Source organism: Salvia hispanica, chromosome 2 (assembly GCF_023119035.1).
Source record: "Salvia hispanica cultivar TCC Black 2014 chromosome 2, UniMelb_Shisp_WGS_1.0, whole genome shotgun sequence".
Taxonomy (NCBI): Eukaryota; Viridiplantae; Streptophyta; class Magnoliopsida; order Lamiales; family Lamiaceae; genus Salvia; species Salvia hispanica.
In genome coordinates, this window is record NC_062966.1 from 20845707 (window position 1) to 20871877 (window position 26171).

General features: G+C 34.4%; 4 protein-coding genes, 1 long non-coding RNA gene and 1 other non-coding gene across 7 annotated transcripts; 4 read left to right on the forward strand and 2 right to left on the reverse strand.

Moving 5' to 3' along the window:
* The first annotated feature begins 759 nt into the window (after positions 1–759).
* Positions 760–10475, forward strand: LOC125208183 (LEAF RUST 10 DISEASE-RESISTANCE LOCUS RECEPTOR-LIKE PROTEIN KINASE-like 2.4). Its single transcript, XM_048107764.1, has 5 exons — positions 760–1490; positions 1593–1631; positions 1731–1868; positions 2122–2154; positions 9130–10475. The coding sequence occupies exons 1-5, from the start codon at positions 788–790 to the stop codon at positions 10278–10280; spliced, it is 2064 nt and encodes a 687-aa protein (XP_047963721.1). The 5' UTR covers positions 760–787; the 3' UTR covers positions 10281–10475.
* Positions 10476–13032: 2557 nt separating this feature from the next.
* TRNAD-GUC lies at positions 13033–13104 on the forward strand. The gene has a single exon. It is a non-coding gene; the product is annotated as a tRNA-Asp (tRNA).
* Positions 13105–13261: 157 nt separating this feature from the next.
* Positions 13262–15829, forward strand: LOC125203880 (trafficking protein particle complex subunit 2-like). Of its 2 annotated transcripts, XM_048102386.1 has the most exons (6): positions 13262–13500; positions 13617–13702; positions 13839–13900; positions 14933–15018; positions 15414–15551; positions 15665–15829. In XM_048102386.1, exons 1-5 carry the CDS (start codon positions 13420–13422, stop codon positions 15504–15506), a joined length of 408 nt encoding a protein of 135 aa, XP_047958343.1. In that variant the 5' UTR covers positions 13262–13419; the 3' UTR covers positions 15507–15551; positions 15665–15829. The 2 variants fall into 2 exon arrangements, with proteins under 2 accessions (XP_047958343.1, XP_047958342.1); XM_048102385.1 differs by having other exon boundaries at positions 15414–15829.
* A 3039-nt stretch (positions 15830–18868) lies between these two features.
* On the reverse strand, positions 18869–19620 carry LOC125203912 (MAPK kinase substrate protein At1g80180-like). The gene has a single exon (XM_048102423.1). It carries the CDS (start codon positions 19439–19441, stop codon positions 19082–19084), a length of 360 nt encoding a protein of 119 aa, XP_047958380.1. The 5' UTR covers positions 19442–19620; the 3' UTR covers positions 18869–19081.
* A 4228-nt stretch (positions 19621–23848) lies between these two features.
* On the reverse strand, positions 23849–26134 carry LOC125204628. The gene is made up of 5 exons (XR_007173600.1): positions 26008–26134; positions 24910–24995; positions 24598–24807; positions 24328–24539; positions 23849–24259 (listed from the first exon to the last, which is right to left on the reverse strand). It is a non-coding gene; the product is annotated as an uncharacterized LOC125204628 (long non-coding RNA).
* Positions 23868–24981, forward strand: LOC125204627 (broad specificity amino-acid racemase RacX-like). The gene is made up of 2 exons (XM_048103334.1): positions 23868–24476; positions 24546–24981. Exons 1-2 carry the CDS (start codon positions 23868–23870, stop codon positions 24828–24830), a joined length of 894 nt encoding a protein of 297 aa, XP_047959291.1. The 3' UTR covers positions 24831–24981.
* Positions 26135–26171: the final 37 nt, after the last annotated feature.

Genomic DNA, 26171 nt, shown 5'->3' on the forward strand with positions numbered 1-26171 from the left:
AAGAAAACCCCAAATCCGAACACGAACCCGACCTGCTAACCTCAAATCCGCACACGGCATAAACCCGACACGAACCACCTTAGGTCAACACGACACGAGAACAACACGTACACGATATGATACGATAATAACAGGACCTGATAACAACTGTTCTTGACTAGTCTAATTAAAAACCCAAAATTTGATTACACAATTTAATATGATAAAAAATAACACAATAGATTCATAGCAACAAAATCCAATAAAAAAATATCATTTTTAAAATACTAAAAATTAATAATACTATTATAATATTATTTTTTAACGGATGACACGAATCTGACACGAAATTTTCGTGTTCTTAACGGGTCGACCCGAAAGGATACACACCCAATAAACTTTGACCCAAACCCATTAATTTCGTGCGAATTCGTGTCGGGTGCCAAAAATTGGCAGCCTAGCTACATGAATATTGGAAAGTATGCGCGACGCGACATACACATTATTTATTCTGTCGGTTCGGTTATAGCCGAATTTAAATACATTCAAAATGAGTTTATAGGCATTATCAAAATTCATAAGAGTAAAACATTGACGTGTGTGGTAATGAAGGTTGTATAATGACTTGCTTGGCGTTTGGTTTTAACTTTTAAGACTAAATCATGTCCACCCAAAACATGCTCCAGCTTATCTCATCCAAGTATATATATTGGATTGCACATGGTTTATTTCATCACCAACAATTCATTAATTCAGTATATCCATGATCACAACTCATTCTCAAAACCTCATCCTCCTCACCCTCTTCATGATGATCCTCCCTCTCCATAGTTTGTTTGAATCTAGTGATGCCAAATGCACCCCTTCTTCTTGCGGCAACCTTCACAATATCGGCTACCCTTTCCGTCTCAAGGGCGACCCCAAGAAGTGCGGTAATCCAAGATTCGAATTAGCATGTGAAAATAATGTGACCTCCCTTTCCCTTAACTCTCACAAATACTATGTCAAAGCAATCAACTACAGCAAACACTTTTTGTTCAACAACTCCACCATCAGGCTGGTCGATGCTAGCATAAACAAAGACAACATGTGCTCGTTCCCCACCTATTCCCCATACACACACAACTTCACCTATCCTTATCCTTATGCCAATCCTGACCTAATCCCGGTTTATCCTACCGATCCGTATAATAATGATAAACCTTTCCCTATTAACTTCATAAGCTGTCCGAACCGCTTGAGCAATTCTTCCCTTATTTTCACTGATATCACTGCTCACTGTGGCTCTAATTCATCCCATCATCATACATATGCTTATGTCAAGGTCGGGCGCATGAAGGTCTCAGAAATGCCACACACATGTAAAGCAGGTGTAATGGTGATGACATTCGGGGATTTCAAGAATTTGAGCAATGTTTCGCTTTCGGAAATCCATGAGGCCCTCTTGTATGGATTTGAATTCACCGTCAACCCTGTTTATGTAATCTCCAAAAGATTTATTATGATTCTGGGTAAGTATGAAAAAATGCCATTGTAACTGATCATATATATACGGTATGTATATTAGTACTAATGCTGGAAAATGGTCCTGACTCTCCTCACAACTACTCTAGGATCTGGAGGGCTTATCGCATGGCTTGTGGTCTTTCTGTGTAAGCTCTTCATTACATATGTGTGTTTCAATTTTAATTATGATAGCAACCAAGACAAAAAAAAAAAAAACTCAGGCTTTTGAAAAACATAATTTGCAGGTTTGCTGTGTTCAGCTGTGAGCCCACCTCTATTCACCATCTGTGGATTCTGTGCTGTATTAATACTGGTTTTTGTTATAGCGTCAGTGTTTCTTACGTTGGCCGCCGGCCTTCTACCAGCTAAACCTCTATACGTTGGTGCGCTCTTAATTTCGTATTTACTAACTAGTTACTATTTCAAGTTATCATTGGACAAATTATCGGAAAAATCATCATAATAACATTTTTTCTTAATTGTTCCATGGCGACAAGATCGGTTGACACTTTTTTGATCAATTGAACGTAGAATGAGGGAATGTAAATCCAGCATGTATATTTTATACAGTACTATATTTCTACTATATTTATTGTTTCATTTGTTTGCTTACATGTGTACTCGGTGTGCTTTCAGCGGCCTTGCTATCTAACCCGCTAATCATCATCGGTATGCTCTTAATTTATGTTTTATATATTGAATACTCTTGATCAATTCTTAGTTAAATTGTTCCCACTTTTCTTGGTATGATGGAACTGAATAAGGATGGAATAGAACGGAGATGAAAATGTAATGAGGATGGGAATGGAATGGAGATTTCATTCCATTCTTGTGCTTGGAGAATGTAAGGACTAAGGCCATGCTTGGTATGATGGAATGGAATGAGGAGGGAATGGAATGAAGGTGGGAATGGAATGACAATTCCATTCCATTCTTGTGCTTGGTGAATGTAAGCTTTACAAATGGAATGGAATTGTTATTCCTTGATTGATTTCATTCCTAAGCTTGGTAACTACGAATAATATAAGAATGGAATGAAATGAAATATGAATAATTAATATGTTGATTCTATAAAAAAAAATTTATTTAAAAATATTTTTGTCAAATATTTTGGGTCATATTAAGTTTCTTTTTTCCCCAAAAAATATTTATAATTATTTTTTTAAAATGAGGCGCAAAAAGAAATGACTTCTTCTTGAAACGAATGGATACTACACACAACCCACAAACTAAAATTTCAAATTTAGTTCGCGGTTTTAATCGGTTAAACTTTTTTAAATTTTTGTTTTTCGGGGGCGGGTTTGGGGCTAAAAGAAATCTAAAAGCCGAAAAAAAAAAAAAATGCAAATTTTGAAATGGGGAAGTGTTTGTAGTGTGTAAATTGTGGTGTGTAAGGGGGTGTGAAATGTGAGTAAAAGGTTTTTTTGTGTGTGGTTTTGGGGTTTTGCAGAAGTGTGGTTTTTAAATTTTAAAATTTTAGTGTATTAAATGTGTAGTGTGTTAAATGTGGTTGTAAATGTTGGGAAAAAATTTTTGCGTGTGGTGTGGGAAACGTGTATTGCTTCTTTTTTTTGAATCCATTAAATTTTTCCTATTTTATTCCACCCCATTCCATTTCTATACTAATTTGTAGTTATCAAACATAGGGGAATGGAATCAATCAAGTAGAACAATTCCATTCCTTTTGTATTCCTTTGTGGTTACTGCAGGAAGATAAGTGAATGGAATGGTGTTCTGGGAAATAAACACAAAGAATCACTTAATATAAATAGAATGTAAAACAACACTGTTTACCCAACATACAAAGTGTATCTACGGCCTGGGGCTTAAGGGCGTTTCTAGGATTTCACTATATAATTTCGCAAGGATTTTACAAACGGCGCACATCTATTTATAAGCAAAATAAGGTTACAATTCTGGTCAAACTAGGAAACATATTCCATAAGCGAAATATCTTCATTTAATAAATCATCACAAAATATACTTCAAGGAAACAAATCCTAAATATGGTAAAGAGATATTTTAGTTTCATAATTAACAATCTCCCACTTGGAGACTAACAACTCCTAAACAACCATATCCTCGGATCTCATCCTCGATCCGCTAGGCATCGCCTAACCTTCGCTCATACAATTGAAGCTATGCATAGCTTCAATTTCTAAGGTCACTCACCTTAGTAAACATGTCTCGTTGGATTCTCACTTCCAAGTATCTTCTCAAGCTGCGTGATTTTCACCACAATAAGTGTCGAATGTAATGATACTAACTCAACATGCTTTGTCCTAGAATGAACGTACTGATTCTTTGCCAAGAAAATAATCTCTGCTGTCACCTGCAGAAAGTATGTTACTCTTGTTCTCTTTCCCAAGTTCATCTAAGAAACTCTCGCAACCACCATCTCTTTGCTTGCCTTCGTCGCAGCTACATACTCAAATTTCGTTGTAGATGTGCTAAATGCCTTCGTACTTAGAAGTCCATGAAATAGTAGTACCACCATAAGTAAATACATACCCGGTTGTGCTTCTTCTCCCATCAAGATCATTGGACGCCAAATCTGCCAGCTCGACATTCTTGCCATTGAAACATAAGACCCTTTATGTAGTACCTTTCAAGTATCTAAGGAGAATCGTTCGTGGACACTGCCTTCTTTCAAATTTATCCATCTCCTTTGATCACTTCATGCGATCAACATATCATCAACATATAATAACAAAGGATAAGATGTTCTTGTCAAACCTCTTGTAGTAACAACAATTGTTGCCGTAGCATCTTTTATAGTCAATCTCCATCATGAATCCATCAAACTTCGTACCACCGCTTTGGAGTCATTAAACCATACAAGCTCTTCTTCAACTTGCACAAGCATTTCCTCTTTCCTTTTACTACATAAATCCTCACAAATACCATGAACTCATCCTCCAAATCACCATGAAGGAATGCCATCTTTAAGACCATCCGATGTAACAATAGATTTCCGCAACTACCATACTCAACATTAAACTAATAGTTAGTTTCACAACAGGAGTGAACACATCCGTATAATCAATACCATATCATTGATCAAATCCCTTGACAACCACCTAGCCTCAGGGCGCTTTGCCAACACGCCTTCACCTTGATTCAATAGGACCCACTTGCAATGTGCAAATGCCTTTTTCCCTTTAGGAAGCTCCATAAGCTCCCATGCTGTATCTTTGTGAGGAAGAGAGGCAAACTCATCATCCATGAAATTTTCTACCTTCGTTTATCAGTTGGCCTTTTTCCCCGCTTCGCCGCATAACACTTGGGTTCACCAACATCAAATAGTTGTACAAATAGAAATTAGAGGGCTTAGCATCTATCAGGTGCACGTCGCTCTCTAGTCTCGTTTAGGGCAAATGGACAATGGTGATGGAGTGCTTGGACATTTTTCACACCAAAGATTTCACTCTCCTGTTCCCACTGGCTTGAGATGTCTAGCTCGACTACTTCAGCTCGGGACCGCAAAACTCGATGCCTCCAATCTATCCTTGTATAATACATGTTCATTGGAAACGTATTATCTCTCTACTTACATGAATAACCTTACCACCCCGTCATCCCAGTCTATAACCGATCTCATCGCTCCATAACCAATGAACTAGACACTTAACAGATTAAGCATCCAACTTACTTCTCTTCAAATGTAACTAACACATAAGGGTTAATGACAACCAAAGATAATGCAGCAAATAGATCACCTCTTTCCCCGCCCAAACGATCCGAAACTCCAACGAACCGATGGACTCTATTACCAGTAGAATGCAGCTGGTTGACCAGATTCAGCCTCAAAAATTCTTTGGCAACCACTTTTCAACCTCATGTCTTTGTTCACCATTCAACGTTCGGCTCTGCCGCTCGCGATCTCCATCAATGGAGTTCCTTTCAAAGTCTTCTCCATGCGAATTCCATTCTCGGCGCAAAACTCCTTGGAACTTTGCAAGTTCATATTCTCTTCCATTGTCTACTCCACACTTCACCTTTAGCCTAGCCAGCTTTCAAACAAGGCTTCACCTCCCGAAAGAACAAACGATCGGATTTACTCTTCACAAAATAAACCCATACCTTTCGAGTGAAGTCGCCACGAAATGTCATATAATACTAGGAAATTGAACAAATCTACTACTACTTAGACGAGGTAAATGAGAAAACAGAACTAAACATCAAAACCATGCAAGGATATAACAGATCTAGGCATCGGACGCTTCATCCGCTCCGGATCCAAGCCATCCACAACAGACAACAACCATTCCCATCTCCGATTACAACGATCCAACCAAGTTTCACCCGATCAACCACAATTCAACACCATTCAACTCAAACAACTCAGATCAAGTGTGAAAAGCGTCCAAAGTAAAACAGCAAGCAACGTAGACATGAAACGAAAACATAACATAGATTTCCATAGCTAAATAGGTGCAAATTCAACAGAGATTCAACAAAATAAGGCCGAGCTTCGAACAGCGAAGACTTGGGAAATTCAGAAGCGGAAATTAAAAATAGAAAACTTAAAATTGTATCTTCGCCTCGCGTAGAGACGGTGGTGCACTCCGATTATCAAACTGCGAACCGACCCCCCAAATTTGGTACCCCTTGATGTGTGGGTAGAGTGTGAGAAAATGAGCTCAGAGCTAATAAGTGTATATCTTATGCGTGTCGCGTGCTCTTATTTATAAGGATGGAGTTGAGCTTCTAGATCCTTCCTTGAATTCTCCATTCTTCCCTTCGTCTAGAATTCTCCTCTGTCTGTCTGGTGAATTTTCTTCTTTCTGCTCACTTTCTCTACCAGACTCCTTCTCCGGGCAATCTTCTTCTTTCTTCCTGGATCTGACATTTTTCTCTACACCTGGCTTACAAAACCTTGTTAGACTCAAGAAACTACAGATTTTACCCCTATAACCAATTCATGAAATTAGCCTTATCACTCGCCTTCGTCATCAGACATGGTAGCGTTTGCTGTCTTCTTGTCCTTCTGATACTTATTCTTATACTTCTTCCGTGCTTCACATTGATTTCTAAAATGCCCAAACTCATCACAATTCCAGCATTTAACTTGATCCAGATCCTTCTTGGATTGGCTCCTTCCTCTGGATTTTGATCTTCCACGATTTTGCCTTCCCTACGATCTACCTCTCTGTTCTGTACTCAATACTGAACCAGAAGTAGAAGATCTTGATTCTTTCCAGCAAACTTCCTCACCAATCATCAGATCTCTTACTCTGTCAACTGTCAGGTTTGTCTCTGCAGCAGTAACTGCTGTCACTGTGCCAGCCCAACTCTCAGACATGGACAATAGCAAAATTAGGGCACGAATTTCATCAGCGAATTTTAAATCAACCAAGTTCAGTTGCGAAGTAATCATGTTGAACTCGTTGAGATGTTGTTGCACCTGCTTTCCCTCTTGCATTCTAAAATTAAACAATCGTCTAATCAGATGTACCTTGTTTGCCATTGATGGTTTCTGATATATATCCTCCAAGATCTTCATCATCTCCTTCGTCGACTTTGCTGCAGTCGTGTGATACGCTACATCCTTGGACAGCGATAGCCTAATCGCGCTCATCGTTTTCCTGTCCAGTATCTCCCACTCCTCCTGTTCCATCTTTTCGGGTTTGGTTTTTAAAGGTTTCCACAAATCTTTACCGTACAGGTAATCCTCAATCTACATCTTCCAAAATCCGAAATCAGATCCGTCGAACTTCTCTACAGCAATCTTCCCGTCGATCCCCATCATGATTTCTGCCTCTTAAACCTTAGGCTCTAGACACCAGTTGTTGGGAAATAAACACAGACAATCACGAATATAAAGGAGAATGAACACAACGAAAGTGTATCTACGTTTGGGGGCGATGCCAAGCCAAGGATTTCACTATATAATTTCAGGATGATTTTACAATGAGGGGGCACCTCTAGTTATAAACAAAATAGAGAGCTCTAATTCTAGTCAAACTAGGAAACATATTCCATAAGGAAATATATTCTATGGAATAAATCTATCACAAGGAAATATACTTCAAGGAAACAAATCCTAAATATGGTAGGAGATATTTTAGGCTCCATAATTAACAATTCCATTCCCACGTCCATTCAATTTCCATCTCCATTCCATTCCTTCCTCATTCTATTCCATCATACCAAGAGGCCACTAAAAAATACAAATGAAATGAGATTGTATAGTGTAGATAAATTATGTGTAATCTGTGCAATGTGTATGTACAAGGTGCATAATGTGTAAAGTGTGTGTAGTGAAAATAATTTTAATAATTAAAAATTCTAAAATTTTAATTTTATCATAAAAATTTAAAAAATTATTCAATTGAGTTATATTGAATTTAAATATATTTTATAATTTTGTTAAAATCTAAAATAACAAGGAAAGAGAATGAAATGGAATGGAATGACCATTACTTAGCAAAATGGATGGAATGACTATTCCATGTGGTAGAATGGTGATTCCAAATGGAATAAGAATGTGTTCATTCCTTCATTCATTTGATTGATATTTTTATTCCTTAATAATCATCATTCCATTCCACGTGAGAATAGTCATTCCTTTCATTTAGCTAAGAAATGATCATTCCATTACATTTCATTCTTTTCTTTCTATTTTAGATTTAACAAAATTATAAAACATAATTATATTAGGATTGTATTCCCACCATGTTATATTTAAATTCAATATCATTCAATTTAATAATTTTCTAATAAGTTATTTTTTAGAATTTTTAATTATTAATAAAAATCCACACTACACACACTATGCACACTATACACGACACACATTGCACACACTACACATAATTTGCTCACACTACACAATTCCATTCCATTTGTAATCCGTATATTCACCACGCATAAGAATAGAATGAAATCCCCATTCCATTTTCATCTCCATTCTGTTTCCTCCTTATTCTATTCCGTCATACAAAGAAGCCCTAAGATGTTTCATTAAGCACAAGAATTGGAACCAAGTACTTTTTCCATTCCTTAATAATTAAGTTGTTTTTCTATTTTGTAACGTTTCAAAATAATTGAGTCATTTCTATTTTTGACAAGTCTCATACCTCTCTTTATCTCTTATGTAGTATTTTATTATATTCATACTTCATTCTTCCTCCACTTAACACATTACATATTTCTTCTTAAGCTTCGTGCTGAAAAAAAATGATTCAGTTAACAAAATGGAAAGAGTATTTAGTAGGAGTATAATTTAAGATTGAAAGACATATTTACCTTATACTCACTATTTTGGCATATGAATTTAGATAGTGGTGTTTAATAAATTAAATTATAAATAGCAAAGTAAGATGAAGAAGGAAGTTGAAAAGAGAATAAGAAAAAGAAAAAAGTACTACTCCACTAAATAAAGACTAAAATAAGAAATAAGATGATATAGTCGGAGAAATAATTAAGTTAATTATTAGTAAAAAAAAAGAAAACATCTTGCTTAAATTGAACATATAGGAAAGGAATACGCCATATAAGATGAAGGAAATACAAATCTCAGTAAATAAATTCATTTTTAAGTCATACGAATAGCTGTTGCTTTTGCCAATATTGTGGAAGAATGAGTATGTATTTAATGATATATTTTGTTAATTATCTGATCATCTTATGACACGACAGACTTCATCATCGTGTCATCAAGGGTTACGATTTTTCCTTTGGCATTGTGGCTTTTAATATGCAAATTTCGAAAAAGGCATCAATCCGCATACAACACAATAGAATCCTACCTCCAAAGTGATAACAAACTCTCGCCAATCAGATATTCATATTCTGATATAAAAAGGATGACAAGAGGTTTTCGAGAAAAACTAGGTGAAGGAGGCTATGGATGTGTCTACAAAGGAAAACTTCGAAGTGGGCATGACGCAGCGGTTAAATTGCTGGGAAAATCCAGTAAAAATGGGAAAGACTTCATGAATGAAATAGCTACTATTGGAAGGATACACCATGTGAATGTAGTAAAACTAATCGGATATTGTGCACAAGGCTCCAAGCGTGCTCTCATCTTTGATTTCATGTCCAATGGTTCTCTTGATAAATACCTTTTGAATCGAGATAAAATGAATACCTTAAATTGGGATACCAAGTTTGATATTGCAGTTGGAATAGCTCGAGGAGTTGAGTATTTGCATCGAGGGTGCGACATCCAGATTCTTCATTTTGACATCAAGCCTCATAACATACTCCTCGATGATAACTTCATTCCCAAAATATCCGATTTCGGGCTAGCAAAGTTATGCTCCAGGGATAAAAATGCGGTGACAATGACTGCTCCTAGAGGAACCATTGGGTATGTTGCTCCTGAATTGATCAACAGAAGTATTGGTGTAGTCTCTTATAAAGCTGATGTGTATAGTTATGGGATGTTGCTTATGGAAATGGTGAGCTTAAAGAGAGATTTGACAAGGAACAATGGTAGTTCCAGCCAGTATTTTCCGTATTGGATATATGATTGCTTTAAGGAGGGCAAAGATATTCAAGTTGATGGAAATGAAGATAATCCCGCCATTACCAAACTTGTTCGTAAAATCACAATAGTTGCGTTGTGGTGTATACAGATGAGTCCAGATGCCCGTCCATCCATGAATAAAGTTTTGGAAATGTTGGAAGCTGATGTTGAGCATTTGAAGATTCCAGAATATCCATCCGAACCTACGCAGATTGTAGTAAATGCGGAGGAAACTGGAACTACATTTTCAAGTGAATATGTATCAGCACTACAACATCATGAAGATGCACCTGGTGTGGAGATAAGTGTGCAAGAGTGATCTAATTTGGAGTCCATCAGCTTCAACTGGTGAAGAATGTAATGCTGCATAAACTTATATTTTGATTGGTTGTGAAGAAGGATAGGATTGAGATTGTCCTTTTGCTTGTCTGTAGACTATAATAACTAATGCCAAGTTTTATTGCAACATTATTAATAGTATATGTGAAGATCTGGTGTCAAGTTTGTGGTTTTCTATGGTTCTTGACATTAGTTCTTATGACTTTTATTTTTAACAAGTACTACTTTTTTTCAAATAAACGTATTCAACTGTTTTTTATATGATTTCTTATTCTCGGCCTATGAAATTATTCATAAGCTCAATATGATTTTATTTTTAAATTAATTCAGAATATTGTGAATGTTGATTTTACTTGTTATTGTTTTAATGGACAATAAATAGTTTGAATAATAAAGTGTTTGTACGTATTTATCAGTAAAAATTGGTAAAATATTTTTCCAAAATTCATTACTAATAGTGTGGTGGTTTATTGTTCTGAATTCGACTTTGTAATATTTTTTAGGCACAATTTCAAAAAATATAATAAACATATTGGGGGGGTGTGGAAGATCAAGTTTATGTATTTTGAGTCAAGTAATTTTATGATCAAAACAACTAATCTTGTCGCTGCTCTGTGACGAGTGAGAACTGAGAAGTGATGAATTAGACATATTGTTAATTGTTTTATCTATTGTTAAGAAATTGATTGCTAGTTTTTTATTTATCTATTAGCATTAGTGAATAAATAGAAAATAAGTATTATTACAGAAATTAAAAGTAAAAAGTATTATGGCATAAAAGGATTATGTCAATTACTCTTTTTTTTTTTTTTTTATATATATACTAATATTAAAAGCCATTGGACAATAAATGAGACACGCATGCAGTTTAGGCATGACAAATAATCTTAAATATCAAAGTAATAAATGTCCATTATAACAAGAAATTGCATTTAAGTGTGAAATATCATGGCATAATTTATACCCAAAAAAAATGTTATAAAAGGCAAAACTAGTAGCAAATTTTCTCCATCAATTTCAAACAAATTTTCTCTGCCAATTTCAAAATTAAATTTCTAGAAAATGGAATCGGAAAGAGGTTCTAGCATCATGATGGCTGTTTTTGTTGGACTCATTTGCATGTCTTTGCTCTCAAGCTTGTATCTGCAGGCAAGTGTGTTTATATATCTTTTCTTTATTTATTTTAACTAATCATTTTTATATGTAAATGTTTGATCTATTAAACTGACTTTCTTTTTGTTATAATTTTCAGAGACACGTGACGAAGTAACAAAGGTTCTTCAAGGACCATGCTCAAACTATCCAGATTGCAATGATCATTGTGTTAAATCGGGATATGCAAAATATGGAGGAGAATGTATTCCACTTGTTCCTGGAAAAGAAGATCTTGTTTGCGTGCATTTAGTGCCAAATTAGATATTATAGGAATTGTTAATCTATTTTCTTTTGATATGTTGTTTTGACGTATGATTTGAATGAACTCAATGCTTATTTAGTATGGAGCGTATATCTAAAAATTTTCTGCTTTTCAAAAATTATTTCAGCTGAATTTTCGTCTACTTGTCTATTCATTTTCGTGAAAATTGTTAAAAAATAATATAACAATAATTACTATATATATAATGTGCACAACTAATTGTGGAGTATATAAGGGAAGCACTAGTGTCTTTTCACCTTTAAAGTCACGACATCCTTCAAATCACATGCTGCCACGTGGCATGTATAAGCAACATAATAATGATATTAAGCAAGAAATGATGACACATAAGAATTACCTCGGATTGCATAAAAGACTGTTTATGTTGCATTAAATGCAATTTATTTTTGCATCATGACCTAAAATGCAAAAAAAAATTGCATTTAATGCAATATAAACAGTCTTTTACGCAATCCGCTCATTTAAGTCATCCACTAAGTTTGTTGCTTGATAATGTTGTTTTGTTGCGCTTATATATGTCACGTGGCGACATATAGTTGGAAGGATGTAAAGATTCTAATTTGAATTATTTTTTATGTACACCCCTACTCGTAAATCTTTATTTAGTGGAGTAGTATCTAATAATAATGCATAATTATATAATACTAATTCATATTTGGACATTGCATTATGTTTTGATTTTTAATCAATCTGCGAAAAATTCTAAAAATAAGATTCTTCCCAATTTTAAGATTTTTACATATTCAGGTATTTAATGGAACATAGTACTATATAATTTTATTAAATATTAATTAATTTTTTAAAATAATTTAAAATTATAAATCATACTTAAAATCAATATAATAGGTAAATATAATTAAAATTATAATATTAGGAACTACTCCCTCCATCCCACATAATATGCACTTTTGATTGAGCACAAATTTTAATGTACAATTTGGTAAAGTAAAAGAAATGTATAAAGAAAAAGTAGTGGAGAATGAGTCGCACCTCATTAGAGAGAAAAAATTTCCAAATTTAGAAAGTGCATATTCTTGTGGGACAAACTAAAAAAAGGAATGTACCCTGTATTCTTGTGGGACGGTGGGAGTATGTATCACAATTACATTTACTTGGTTAATTTTAGTATTTTTAAATTGGTTGAGCGAGAAGCAGGTGCATAATTATAACATGAACATGAATTTTCTCAAAATTAAGATTTGTTATATTACAATTTTAAGCAAACAAGTAAGAAATAAAGAGAATAAACCAGATTTACTAAATTACAAATTCAGTTTTTTTTATTTAAAACGAAGTCGTTGTAGTATAGTGGTAAGTATTCCCGCCTGTCACGCGGGTGACCCGGGTTCGATCCCCGGCAACGGCGCTTTTTTTTGTTTTCCTTTATTTTTTTTCTTTTTTCCTTTTTTTCTTCCTCTATTCAATTCAATAATGACAAAAACACCCTTTTTTTGTTTTCCTTTATTTTTTTTCTTTTTCCTTTTTTTCTTCCTCTATTCAATTCAATAATGACAAAAGCACCCTTCTCATTACGAAATTCAGAAATGGACCCAATTCAAATTAGGGTTTAATAGATCTAAATGCCAGCAAAAGTTTCAAAATTTTCTAGCAACGCTTTCAAATTATACGATCGATCTCGAAGCACTGAGGAATTATACCGAATAGGAGGAGTGGGGGATCGATGGCGAGTACTGCGTGCTTTATGATTGTCAGCAAAAATGACATTCCGATTTACGAAGCTGAAGTTGGTACCGTACCCAAAGTATGTGTTCTTCTATATGTCTGTTTATGTCCCTAGATTTGATCGTTCCTCATCTGTTTTACCTAAATTGAGTGTAATTAGGGTACTGATCACCAATCTGCGATGAATTATTGTAGAAAGAGGATGCTGCTCATCAGCATCAGTTCATTTTACATGCCGCGTTAGATATTGTTCAGGACGCGGCGTGGACTACGAGTGCAATGTGAGATCTACACTCCACTCGCTGAGTTTTTTGATGCATTCTTGGTTTGGTTGTGAGTGATCACATTTTTGTATTTAATTGTGTGTTTTGTAGTTTTTGGCATTGATTAGCACTTTCTGTATGCTTCGCAAATCAGGTTTCTTAAAGCAATCGACAGATTCAATGACTTGGTGGTGTCCGTTTACGTGACTGCTGGTCATATCCTTTCATTTGATATGTCTGATTGATTTGCATCTCATTTTCAGGGAATACTTAGATAGAAATAAGATCATGATGATGATGGTGATTAATGCTTACTATTATATGTGTATTTCCAAGAGTAACTTTTTTTGGATCTAATGAAAATATTAATTTTTCTGTATCTGTGTATACCTTCAAAATCATTCCTCCTCCCTGATTGTAACATTAAATGTGAAATGAGGAGATTAAATTGTATAGTGTTCCGATCCTGTGTTATAAATAGAACTGCTTTTGTTTTGCGTAGTGTTTTCCTATGTTTTCCCTGACATGATTGGGCGTTGAATACTGATTTTAAAACCTTCGTTGCATAGAATATGATTCCAAATATTACATTGAATTTTATAATTTTAAATAATAAGCTTCATTAATGAAAATGGAGATTCTGTATGGTACTAACGTTGGAATCATCAGCTCCTATTACAGAAATGTGTTGTTTGATGTATTTGATGGGGGTGACAGTGTGTTTCACTTGATATTATGATCTTAAACTGATTAGCCTGAGCTATTCCTACACCAGTTTCTACATCTGGAACCTTATTTTCTTATGCATATTGGGTTTAGCCGTTTAGGTATAACTTCTTTATCCTACATTGAGATCAAATGATTTTTTTGCTCCAATCTTAGATGTCTGTAAGCTTTCTTTTTGGGGTATTAGAATATTTTTTTAGCTATGCATACTTTGTTATTTTGGATTCCTTCATCTAGGTGCCAAATCTATCCATATTTCTGTTACTGCTTCAATATTTGTTACTTGCTGCCACATGGAGAGTTTTGCTAATTATGATTTGTCCTGATTATATCTTAATTCCATGTTTCTATTTCATTTACATTTGATGTTTTCCAGTTTTTATCTCTGGCTTCTTTTGACCAAGTTCCCAATGACCTATCTTGCATATCATCATTTGTGATGGGAACTACCACATCCTATCTTGGTGACCTTTATATAACAATTCAGTACGTATTTGGTTCCTTAACCTTTAATCATTATACATACTCGACTGATGCTGCTTCATGATTCTCGTAATGAGGATGGAATCAAGAGTTTCTTCCAAGAGGTTCATGAGCTATATATTAAGGCAAGTTCTGTTATGTTCTATAATCTGATATGATAAATTATGTTGGATTTTTGTTCTCTTGTTGGTGCATTCTGCTTATTAGATTTGTCAACTAGTTTTTCCTTAAGTAAAGCAGCCTAGTTCCACTTTATATGTAGATTCTGGCTGTCCTACATATGTTTCACATCGTACACCTGTTATAATATTATTGTCACCTTTTATTCCATGGTGTATGGAGGAAGTGTACCTTGATTTTTCATTGGTAGTGATTTCCTCATGTGAATAAACTGTTTTCATCTTCCCGATCCTTTATACTAAACGCAAAAAAGAAGAAATTGAACAGTAAACATGTGATTTTTGTTGGTCTTGACCTGTTTCATATATATGGTTGACAAACTGCGTTTTAATGTTTTCAGACTCTTCTTAATCCTCTCTACCTTCCTGGAAGCCGTGTCACGTCATCGCATTTTGATACAAAAGTTCGAGCCCTTGCTAGGAAATATTTGTGAAGCCTGCTCTTAGTTCCTGATTTCAGGTCTGCTGTTGCACAAAAGGTATTTCCAGGAACTTCTGTTTCAATACGACAATGAGAGAATTTACATCAGATGTAATTTTTTTGAAGAATAGTTATTAGCGCCTTTTGTAATATCTATTTTGTTAAATCCAGTGCTGATCTTTTGGTCCTTCATCGCACTTTTATCAGTTTGTGTTGTATGCACTTCAAATTCCCAGTTAGCTCTCTCTCTCTCTCAACATTTAAACTCATTGTTGCCCCGATACATGTGTTGTTTAATGCTGCATCCATGTAATAAATCACTCTCTCTCTCTTCTTTGTTTTCGGGTTGCTACAGTACATGCTGTGTTTGTTGCTTTTGTTCTGTTTTCTCCTTTTGCTTTGGTTGGTTGGTGTTTGTTGTGCCGTAAAAGGTCATTTTTCCTTTATGGGCTGCTTTTTTTTTTCTACCTTGTTGTATTATGCTCAACGTGGTTTTTGGTATTCATGATCGTGATCAAGATCGTACTTTTTCCTCGCAACCAATGGTTATTGCAATGCTACAACAATAGTGAATGAAAGAAGAGTTTAAGCGTAGGGTTGCCGAGATTAGATAAGTTTGGTAGCAATTAAAATCTCACTGCATCAATCTCACAAGCTGCAAGAGTGAAGGTTTTCAGTAAGTATTACTATGCAGTAATAACAAAAAAAATTAAATTGATAAATCAAGAAATGGTCTAATCCATTTCTGTATCTGTGCCCAATTAGCGTATCACTGGCTTGATATCGGCCATTTATAATATATTGTCTTGGAAGATGTCCTATTAATAAATTTTTTCGACTTTGTTCCTGAGATTACATGTGATTAATTTTGTTAAGATGGGATGATCAAGACTCAAAAGTAAATAATCTTATTTGTCATCATCCCAAGATCAAATACTGTAAATTATGGACTCTATTTACACTAAAAGAACAATATTCATAAAACTCAATATTTTTATCCATCAAAACAAACACAGTCCAAAGAAATCGTGGCAACTCGGTCGGCAATTATGGTAAGATTATAGATTTATTAACATCTTTTGAATCTTGTCTCATTAATTATATTTGTGGCTAGTTTATTTTGATGATGGCACATGACTTGTCTAATTATTTAACGGCTTCTTATTCGACATACATATATATAGGAAAATTGTGTCGGCACTGCTCAGATATTTATATATTAGAACGAGTTTATCTGTTTATAAATATGATTACGTGGATTGATTTTAGAGTCCCCCACAAGATCCTATTGTCGCAATTAATGTATCATTCCCATTCCTTTTTCCTTTTCTTGAAATAATTCATTGTATTATGAATCAGTGACTCGTCCAAAAGTTTCACCAGAAGAAAAATATTGCTTACTACAAAAGCAATTTTGTTGTTTAAATATCAAGAATGTGACTAGGCTTTAATTGAGTGTGACACCAAACAAGTTGAAAAACTTATAACCAACTTGGACATTTTTTTTGTCATGGAAATGAAGCTTGACTCGAGATTAAATAATTAAAGATGGACCACATTTTATTGAAAAATAAGCCACCGATTCCAAATCATAAAGTTGTGATAAGATTAATAATTTTCCACTATCAAGTCCCATTATGGTAGGTTTTTGGACAAAGACTTTTAGTTCTGGACCCTTCTCGAATTCTTACTTTCTTAATTAGATATGTGATTATAATTTTGTTATGTGTTTTTTTGGTCTAGTTGATCGGGTTAATCTCATTTGTTAATAATAGTTTAGTAAAAGTCAAATAGGCCTTAATTATATTTTTTTAGTATACCATAAAGTAATACTACTCACCTGCTAATTGCTATTTACTTTTAGAATATCGTAGCTTCAAATTCGTAGGAAAATATTGAACTTCAATAGGTTTAGTATGAAAATATTCATTTTTTTTGTTGTGAATAAGATATACGTGGACCTCCATTCTCAGTCACATCCTTAACTCCACATGTTGATTTTGTTGGGGAAAAAAAAATATTATGTGGATTAAGAATTTAAGAGGGACAAATCATATAGTTTTTCTCTACTTCATCAATAATAAATCTATGCCCGTTTTACATTTACTCTCTCTTAAAATAGTTATTCTTTATGACCAACCAAAAAATATTACGTCAATAAATTTCAAGAATGTTGGGATTGGTATGTATATCCAAATCATAACTCCCTCACCAACACATACGTACAGGAAAGAGTATCAATTTAATTTACATTGCTTATACATGAATTATATTTTTATCGTTAATAATCTTATTTGATGAAAAACTAAAATTATATACTACAGTATTTGATGAAAGACTAAAATTATTACAGTATCTGATGAAGGACTAAAATTATATTCTTGGTTTAGTAAATTTGGTCAAAATGATCAAACCAAACTTTCTTGGAGTTTTTTTTTTTTTTTTGGCATTTTCCGGAAAGATTATAAGAAATAGAGAAAAAGAGGATGATTCCTCAAACATGACTGCTAAAATTTTCAAAATATTGCAACTTTAATAATTAGCGAGTCTTAATATTTTCTTGCGACATGAAACACTATTATTGAGCTCAAACATTGAATAAAATACCACTATATGTATTAAAATAATTTAAACAAATCAATTCATTGAAGTCAAATCTGATACCTAACTACCGGATTGGCTATTCAATAAAAAAGAATTATTAGAGCATCCGCAATGGTCGGCTAGCGTGATTTAATTTGAATTATGCCCCTTAAATTACATATCAATATTTTAAAACCGATGTTACTCTTTAAATGTTCCAAAAGTTTTGTTTGCGTGGCTAGACATGCTCCATTTACATTAATTTTTAAAAAAATTCTTTTTATTTATGATTATATCAAAGCTCAAATTTATCATCATTTTTCCGACCTAACTCTTTCATCATTTGTGTACTCCACCAATAATAAGAGAGATAGTTGTGATCTTGTAATTTTAGAGAATATATTAATTATTTATTATGAAAACCAACACTATTTTCACAAGCGGTTTATGCTTTTTTCAAAATAATTGGGTTCTTTTAAAAAACTAAAAAAATTGACATCCATTGCTGAAGGATAAGCAAAACAAAAAGATAATGCAGTTTTAAAACAATTAGAATATCCAAATATTCGAAACCCCCACAAATTTCATATACCTACCTTTACAGAAACGAAAACAAAAATGTGATAGCAATGTGAATTGGTTGGAGATCACGCTTAATTTGATAATCTTAAATAATCGATTTTGTTCAAAGCTCAAAATCTCATTGTTTTGATTAAAAGATGCTTCATCTCCCAATTTTGCACAATATCCTATTGTGTATGTGTATATAGACATAGAGAAAGAGATGGAGGATTTAAGCATCAACAATTTCCACTGATATCTAAGATCCACACACATATATTACACAAAAAGTCAAAAAGGAAAAATTGAAAGTAGAAAAAAAAGAACTATCGATCTCTAAAACCTAAAATTTAACGGATCAAATCCAGGGGGAAAAAAAGCAGAAGAGAGAAACAGATTTAACAGCAGCATCATCGGAATTTAATGGATTCACAATTCCAATCCTCACATCACGCGCTTACCGGACTTCGGCGGCCGGCGGCGCGTCTTCTCGCCCTTCCCGAACGCACCGCAGCATCCGAACGCCGAAACCCTAGGCGAAGGCGGCTCGACCGCCGGCGACACCTTTCCGGTACGGAATCCCCTGCCGCCGTTGGATCGGCTCCTATCGATGACCAATCCGGCGGGCGGCGGCGGCGATTTCTTCACCGCCGGATCCTCCTTGCTGGCGCTGCTGCTCTCCTCCTTCTCCTTCCGCTCGTTGGCGAGCTTATTGAACTCGCCGGCGAGGAATTTGTCGTCCCACACGAATCCCGACGAGCCTTGTCGCCGGAACGATATGGCAGATCTCTGCAAGCTCTCCATATAAGAGAAGCAGCGATGTGTGTTGGGGTGAAAAGTGGAGGTGGAGATTTAGTTGGATGATGGCTCCCAAATCGGAAATGCTTTATTCGTGGAAACGACTGCGCGGACTTTTCCTTGTGGTGTATTTGTGTGTGGATTCGGTGATATATGTATAAAACAGCTACACTATTAGACTCCTTCAATCTCCATATGGTGTATATATATATTTGTAGGTAACTTCTCAAAAATTCTCGAATATTGAATTGTTTTGCATTTTCATTTGTTATACTCCCTCCATCTCATATTAAATAGACTAATTGGAGACCACACGAGTTGATAAAATTAAGAGAGAATGAGAAAAAATAGATGAAATAATGTAATGGACGATGAAATTCAGAAATGATAAAGTTATAGAAAAACTCTGAGAAAGAGAAAAATGTTTATGTAAATGAATATAAACTATTTCTATGGGTTGGAAGGAGTAGTACGTCATTCGTCTCATTCAATATTAATAATTTAATTTTGGTATGGTAACGTTGTTTGTAAGTTAAGTGGAGAAAGAATAAAGTAAGATAAAAAAAAATATTGTTTCCATTTAGGAAATGTATCACTTTTAGTTTAACAACCCACAGAGAAAAGCGAAACATTTTTAACACAGTCATGTGGCTGATTACAAAATTGTTACTTTCGTTTCAGAATAGTCATTCCTCATTTTAATGAAGTTGAAACTGTAACCGGTTGAACAAGTAAATTCACAACATTCTTTTGGCATTCTGATTGTTTTTTTTTCAATTTTCAATGATCATTCCACTATTTTTACGATTATTGTGTTGTTTTTAGCTTTGGGTCAAACTAGGTAGTTAATAGCTAATTAAGGTTCTAAATTTCTAAAACCAGAATCTGATAGTTAAACTATTATGTTAATTCTGATTTAATTGGTAAAAAGCGGTTACAGATCTAAAATGAAAACCATAAATCCAATTTTAAGTCAAACAACAGACCTTATATACGCAATCCAAAATATAGATAATCTCTATGTAAAATATGTAACATATTTATGTATGTTAGTATGTTTATAAATTATAAGGAAATGATATGTTACATATGAATTTCGAATATTATATCCAACATATTTTAGTTAATTTAAAATTTTGACATTTTATAGTACTTAAAAATATTATCTCTATTTTGAAATGTTCTCAAAACTTTATTGTTTTTGTCCCATTGTTTTGTTTTATTAATTTCTGAGGATATATTTGGGGACAATTGGGGTATATATTATCTTAAATTATTGAAAAGGAAATTATAAATAGAAAAGAATATGTGGATTTAATCTTTGCATCTTAAGTTTAAACACAAACATAATTCCTTTACCAAATGTTACAAATATAAAACAATACAAAATGGAAAACATAGTAAATGAGTTTCAGCCTAATACTAGTCCACAATCCAATAAATAAATTAAACTCCGTATTATTAGGTAATCAATAAAAACGTTTGGTTTAGTCTCTTCTACATGTGTGTTAAACTGTTAATGGTTGAGTGATTAATATATAAAGTCAACTTTTAGGTTTGAATTCATCGTGATGAACTTTTAAATTTTTTGTTTATCCGATTCTTTTTTCATATTTATGTGAACGATCTGCTTAGGTTGTAATCCAGGTGAATTTTGAGTTCATAATCTTCTGTTATGCCATTAGGTAGTATTAATGTATTAGATCAAACCATAAATGTAATTAATTTGAAATATAAACAAATCGACATGTTTCGCTGCAAAAGATCCTCTATTATGGTTTATAGTTAAATACTTTTGACATACTACTTATTTGTTACAGGAATAATTGAATGAATTATTGCTTACCACATGACAAAATAATATTCTCCCACTTTTTGTAACGTTTGTAGCTTGTACACTTTGACCAAGTTACCTGACCGTTATGCTCTTGCCTGCAAAAAATATAGGAGAGAAAGTCATAAAAAGCTGACATTTCAAAGTTTTCAATCTTGACATATTAACCATTAATCCCTCTCTATCCCTAATTTGGCACCATTTGACCTGCCATATATTTTAAGAAATATTCCCTCCGTCCTATAATAATTATTATTCTTATTATGGACACGAATTTAAAAAATGTATACAAAAGTTGGTTGAAAAAGTTAGTGAAATGGGTGACTCACTTTTTTATATTGGTTTTATAATATAATGTGAGTGAAGTGAGTTAGTAAAATGCGAGACCTACTTACCATTTATGGTAAAAATAAAGTGTGGCAATTATTGTGGGACGGATCGAAGTGGAATAGAGTGACAATTATTGTGGGAAGGAGAGAGTATAATAGAAAGTGAGTTGAAAAAGTTAGTGACATGGTCCTACTTTTATATGTTAGTTTTATAATAAAAAACGAAAAAGTTACAAATTTTTAGGAACAAACGAAAATGGAAATAAAAGACAAATTTTCAGGGACGGAGGAAGTACTATTAAACAAAATGCTAAGTACATATTTTAACAAGTTACCAGTATACTACTATTAACATTTTTGTTCATTATATTCTTAAAATTATCATTTAAACTCTGATTTATAAGTATATAAATTCAATCAACATTTTGACCATGACCTCCACGTCATCATGCTCTCCGTACTCCCCCATCCATTCGGCCAGCGTGGACTAGCCCTAAAGCGACTTCATCCCCACGATGGGCTCTTGGATGACATTATCACATTGTGTCGAAAAACATGACAATGTAAGTAGCCCAAGGAGTCCTCGGCATTGTCAAGACGTGTACTCTTAGATGGCTGCCAAGCTGGTAGATGTTGGAAGTCTACGAGCTTGGCATCATCATCAGTGAAAAGGAGAATGTTGGTGACTAAACGCCATAACGTATGTTTGGGGTATCAACTATCAAGTTAAGATAATTGAGAATGTATATGATGATACTATACGTTTGGTATGATTTTAGACTTTTAAAAAAAAGATAAATGCATGTGGAATCTTAAAATTAGGTAAATGATTTGATTCAAACATTATAATTTGGTATCACTATATAAAATTAATCCTATTATCTAGTACTCCCTCCGACCCATAAAGATTGTCTCATTTTGATCGGGCACGAGTTTTAAAAAATGTAATAAAAAGTGAGTTGAAAGTTAATGGAATGTGAGTCCTACTTTTATATATTAGTTTTATAATAAAATGTGAGTAGAAATGAGTTAGTGGAATACGGGGTTCAGTCCACTACCAGAAATGGTAAAAAGTGAATTAGACAAATTTTGTGGGAAGCACGGAAATGGAAAAATGAGACAATCTTTGTGGTACGGAGGAAATAGTATATATCAGGATGGAAATTCCATTTAAGAGAAACAAAATGGAGACTTTTTTAAAGGAAATCAAGAATAGGAACACAACACTAACAATAGTGGAACTTTTACAAAAATGGTAAATTAATATCAAGATAAGTAGATAAAGATTCCAAGTCATTCATGTTTAGATAGTGATAGGCAGCTCGAATATACATGAGACAGAAGTCGAGGTTCCTTGATACTCTTAAGTTACTTTTAATCGTCTGAAAATACTACTGTGATGTGATATAAATTTATAATGATGAAGTGTAATAATACAAAAAAATCAAGATCATCTAGTATTTTAGTGGTCTCAATGAATTTTGTGGGCGTGTCGATCTATGATTGGAAAAAACCATTACCATCGCTAGTTGGACAGCTCCAGGTGTTGTTTGGCTCCATTTCATGGCAAATACGCAATAGTAGGTAGGTCTACTATTTTATACTACTAATAATTCACCTCTTATTCTCAATTCAATTTCTTTCATTGTTAAATATTTCATTTCAATTGTTAAAGAAAATAAGAGTATTAACTTATTTTCATTCTCACAAAATCATGGTTGAATCATCGCGCCAAATGAGGGAGACACAACTTCTGCTTTCGAGTATTGAATCTAGTTTCAATCTCGTATTTCAGTTCGTCTACAAAAATAAACACACTAGACTAGCACACGATACATATCGAATAAAGGAGTAAGAGGACCACAATTTTTTTGATTTGGTGTATCCTTTCATGTATACGAGGTTTCTCTCACTTCTCCTGTGATATTATGATTGGCCAAGACCTTACCCTTCAATCACGAATCACAATGAAACATCTATACAAGACCTAGTGCATAACTTTTGTTTCCTAGTTCTTCATTCACAATTATTGCGTGTTTCCAACAAATGGCAAAATGTGATTGAGTCATCCACGGCTAAGATTCTCTATTGGTAGTTTCTTTGCTATATATTGATGTTTAGTGAGAAAGTGAGAGAGAGAGTTGTTTTCATGTTGGGAATTCATGAGAAAGTTTTAACACTTTAAAGGGTGATTTCTAACATTCAAGAAAACCTAACTTCTCTAATTGAACTGCAATGCTAAACTGCAGATAGAACAATTAAACCAAACATGTTTTTGCAGTCGCTCGTTTGTTCACCTTGCAACCGTTGTTTTATATCTAGAGACATGATGCAGAGGAAAGGGCAAAGAAATCGAGCAACAGTGAGACTTACAGCATCGGTAATCCATCATGGTAGAGCTCTCAGTGATCCGACCAACGTGGTGGGGATACTTGGAGGTGATTCCAGTCTGATTTTCGCAAAGAAACTCATTGATCACGAAAGAGAGCTGCCATTCGTCCTCTGCATGGAACCAGCGCTGATCAACCAGCTATTATCGCTTCAAAAAGGTTCGTTACGTGGCCTTTCTGGTGAACCAGAGGAAGTATACATTGACGACCACTGGTTGATAGTTGAGAAGTTGAGGCGTAAACGAGTGATTCTTGAAAAATGTGGAGTTTGCTGCATTGTGATGCCCTGTCATTTACTGCAATGCTGGCACGATGAAATCGAAGAGGGATGCACTGTACCTTTTATTCATATGGGTGAATCTGTAGCTGAGGAGCTGAAGGAGGCGAAGCTGAGGCCGATTGAAGCTGGCAGCGCTCTCACCATTGGTCTTCTAGCCACCAACACCTTGTTGGTGACTAGGATGTATCAGCAGAAACTTGAAAACGAGGTATTTCTCGCCTGCCCCTCCGTTTCTTGATGATTCTTGCAATACTACCTGAGACTGCTACATCTGCAGGGCTTTGAGGTTTTAATACCGGATACAAACACCTTGAAACATATAGTGATACCTGCGGTTCAAGCGCTGAGCCAAAAGGACTTTGTAGGAGCAACGAATCTGCTGAGAATCTCTCTTCATATTCTGCTGGTAAGAGCTGTGAACAGAGTGGTTCTTGCTTCTGATGAGTTTCGCGAACTTTTGCCTTCGGATGATCCCTTGTGGAGAAAATGCATAGATCCAATGGACGCTTTGGCCCGCTCAACTGTCAAGTATGCTCAATCTGTGGAAAGAAGAAGTGAATAGAGAAAGCTAGCAAGTTCATGTGAATGTCAAACTGTCAATCTATATTTCTGAATGTAACATTTATTAAAATTATACGTACATGTAAGCTGTAAATCTACGCTCAAACGGGCTATATAAGCAATATCGGTCCTTCAAATGGAAGGTTGCACTATATGTGTAGAGTTCCTGAGAATTAGAATAAAGACATTATAGCAAGGAAGCTGAAGGAGAATGAACACTCACCAAGAACTGGAACAAAGCAAATATAATGACAAAATTTGAATCAAGGAATGCATTTTGATAAAAATGTACTCATGTTTATAGAGTCAGTACAACAGAAGGATCCACACAGCTCACAACATTGGACAAATCACATGGAAATATAGAATGTACAACAATAACTAGATTTTTAATATTCATAAAGCTAATCCATTTGTTTAGTCAATCTATTGGTGTTTGCACAGTAATATCTGTAGAAGAACAACATAACTGAAGCTAGGAGCATCAGGTATTAATGAGTTTCGAAGGAGGATCTATAAAAGCTTCATTGTGCCAGGGAAGGAAGGAAGGATGACGATAAGAGCATCACCACATCCAACGGGATTTGAGCACATAGCAGCAAACACGAAGCGTATCAGTGATGCAAAACAAGAAAGTTGTAAGTAAGAAAACATGCTGCTAACCACCATCTTCTTTAAGTATCATAACGACATCTCCAGAATGTCGGACTGGCAAAAAACAAGTAAAAAGAAGGAACGAATATATAATTCCAATTTGCATAGTTTACATAAAAAGTGCTTGAGTTATACAAGGGTAGAATGAAAAAAAGTCGTGAAACCATTTAGATAATAGTCTGCTGCAGTGGATATATCCTTTATTTGATATCAAAATGAGAGGTGCAATTTATAGTATCGTATAAATTTTAGCTCAACAACAGACAATGGTGATTGAAGCCAGGTGACCAAATTCAGTTGAGGAAATCGCAGATGATATTAGAGTACAAAAGTGATTGAGGAATCCCACTGCCTTATCAAGCAAGGTATCAAGTCTTCCAGAAAAATATGATGATTTTGCTCCTAAAACCAATGCTACAAAATCAGCACTCACAATTTAGCTTCTAAAACCAATCTCAGTAAACATGCTCAAACAATTTTCTACACCTTTTACTAAAAAAAATGCTAACAAAATTAGAACTCACAATCAGGCCCAGCCTCGGAATTCGAATTCCGGCACCCAACCAATCATCGTAGCTTTCTTTAATTGGTATGACAATTCCATATCATCAAATCGGACATAATTTGGAGCCCTAAAACCATCAATTTGGGTGCAAAAATGCTTTTGCAGCTAAAAGGGTATACAGGT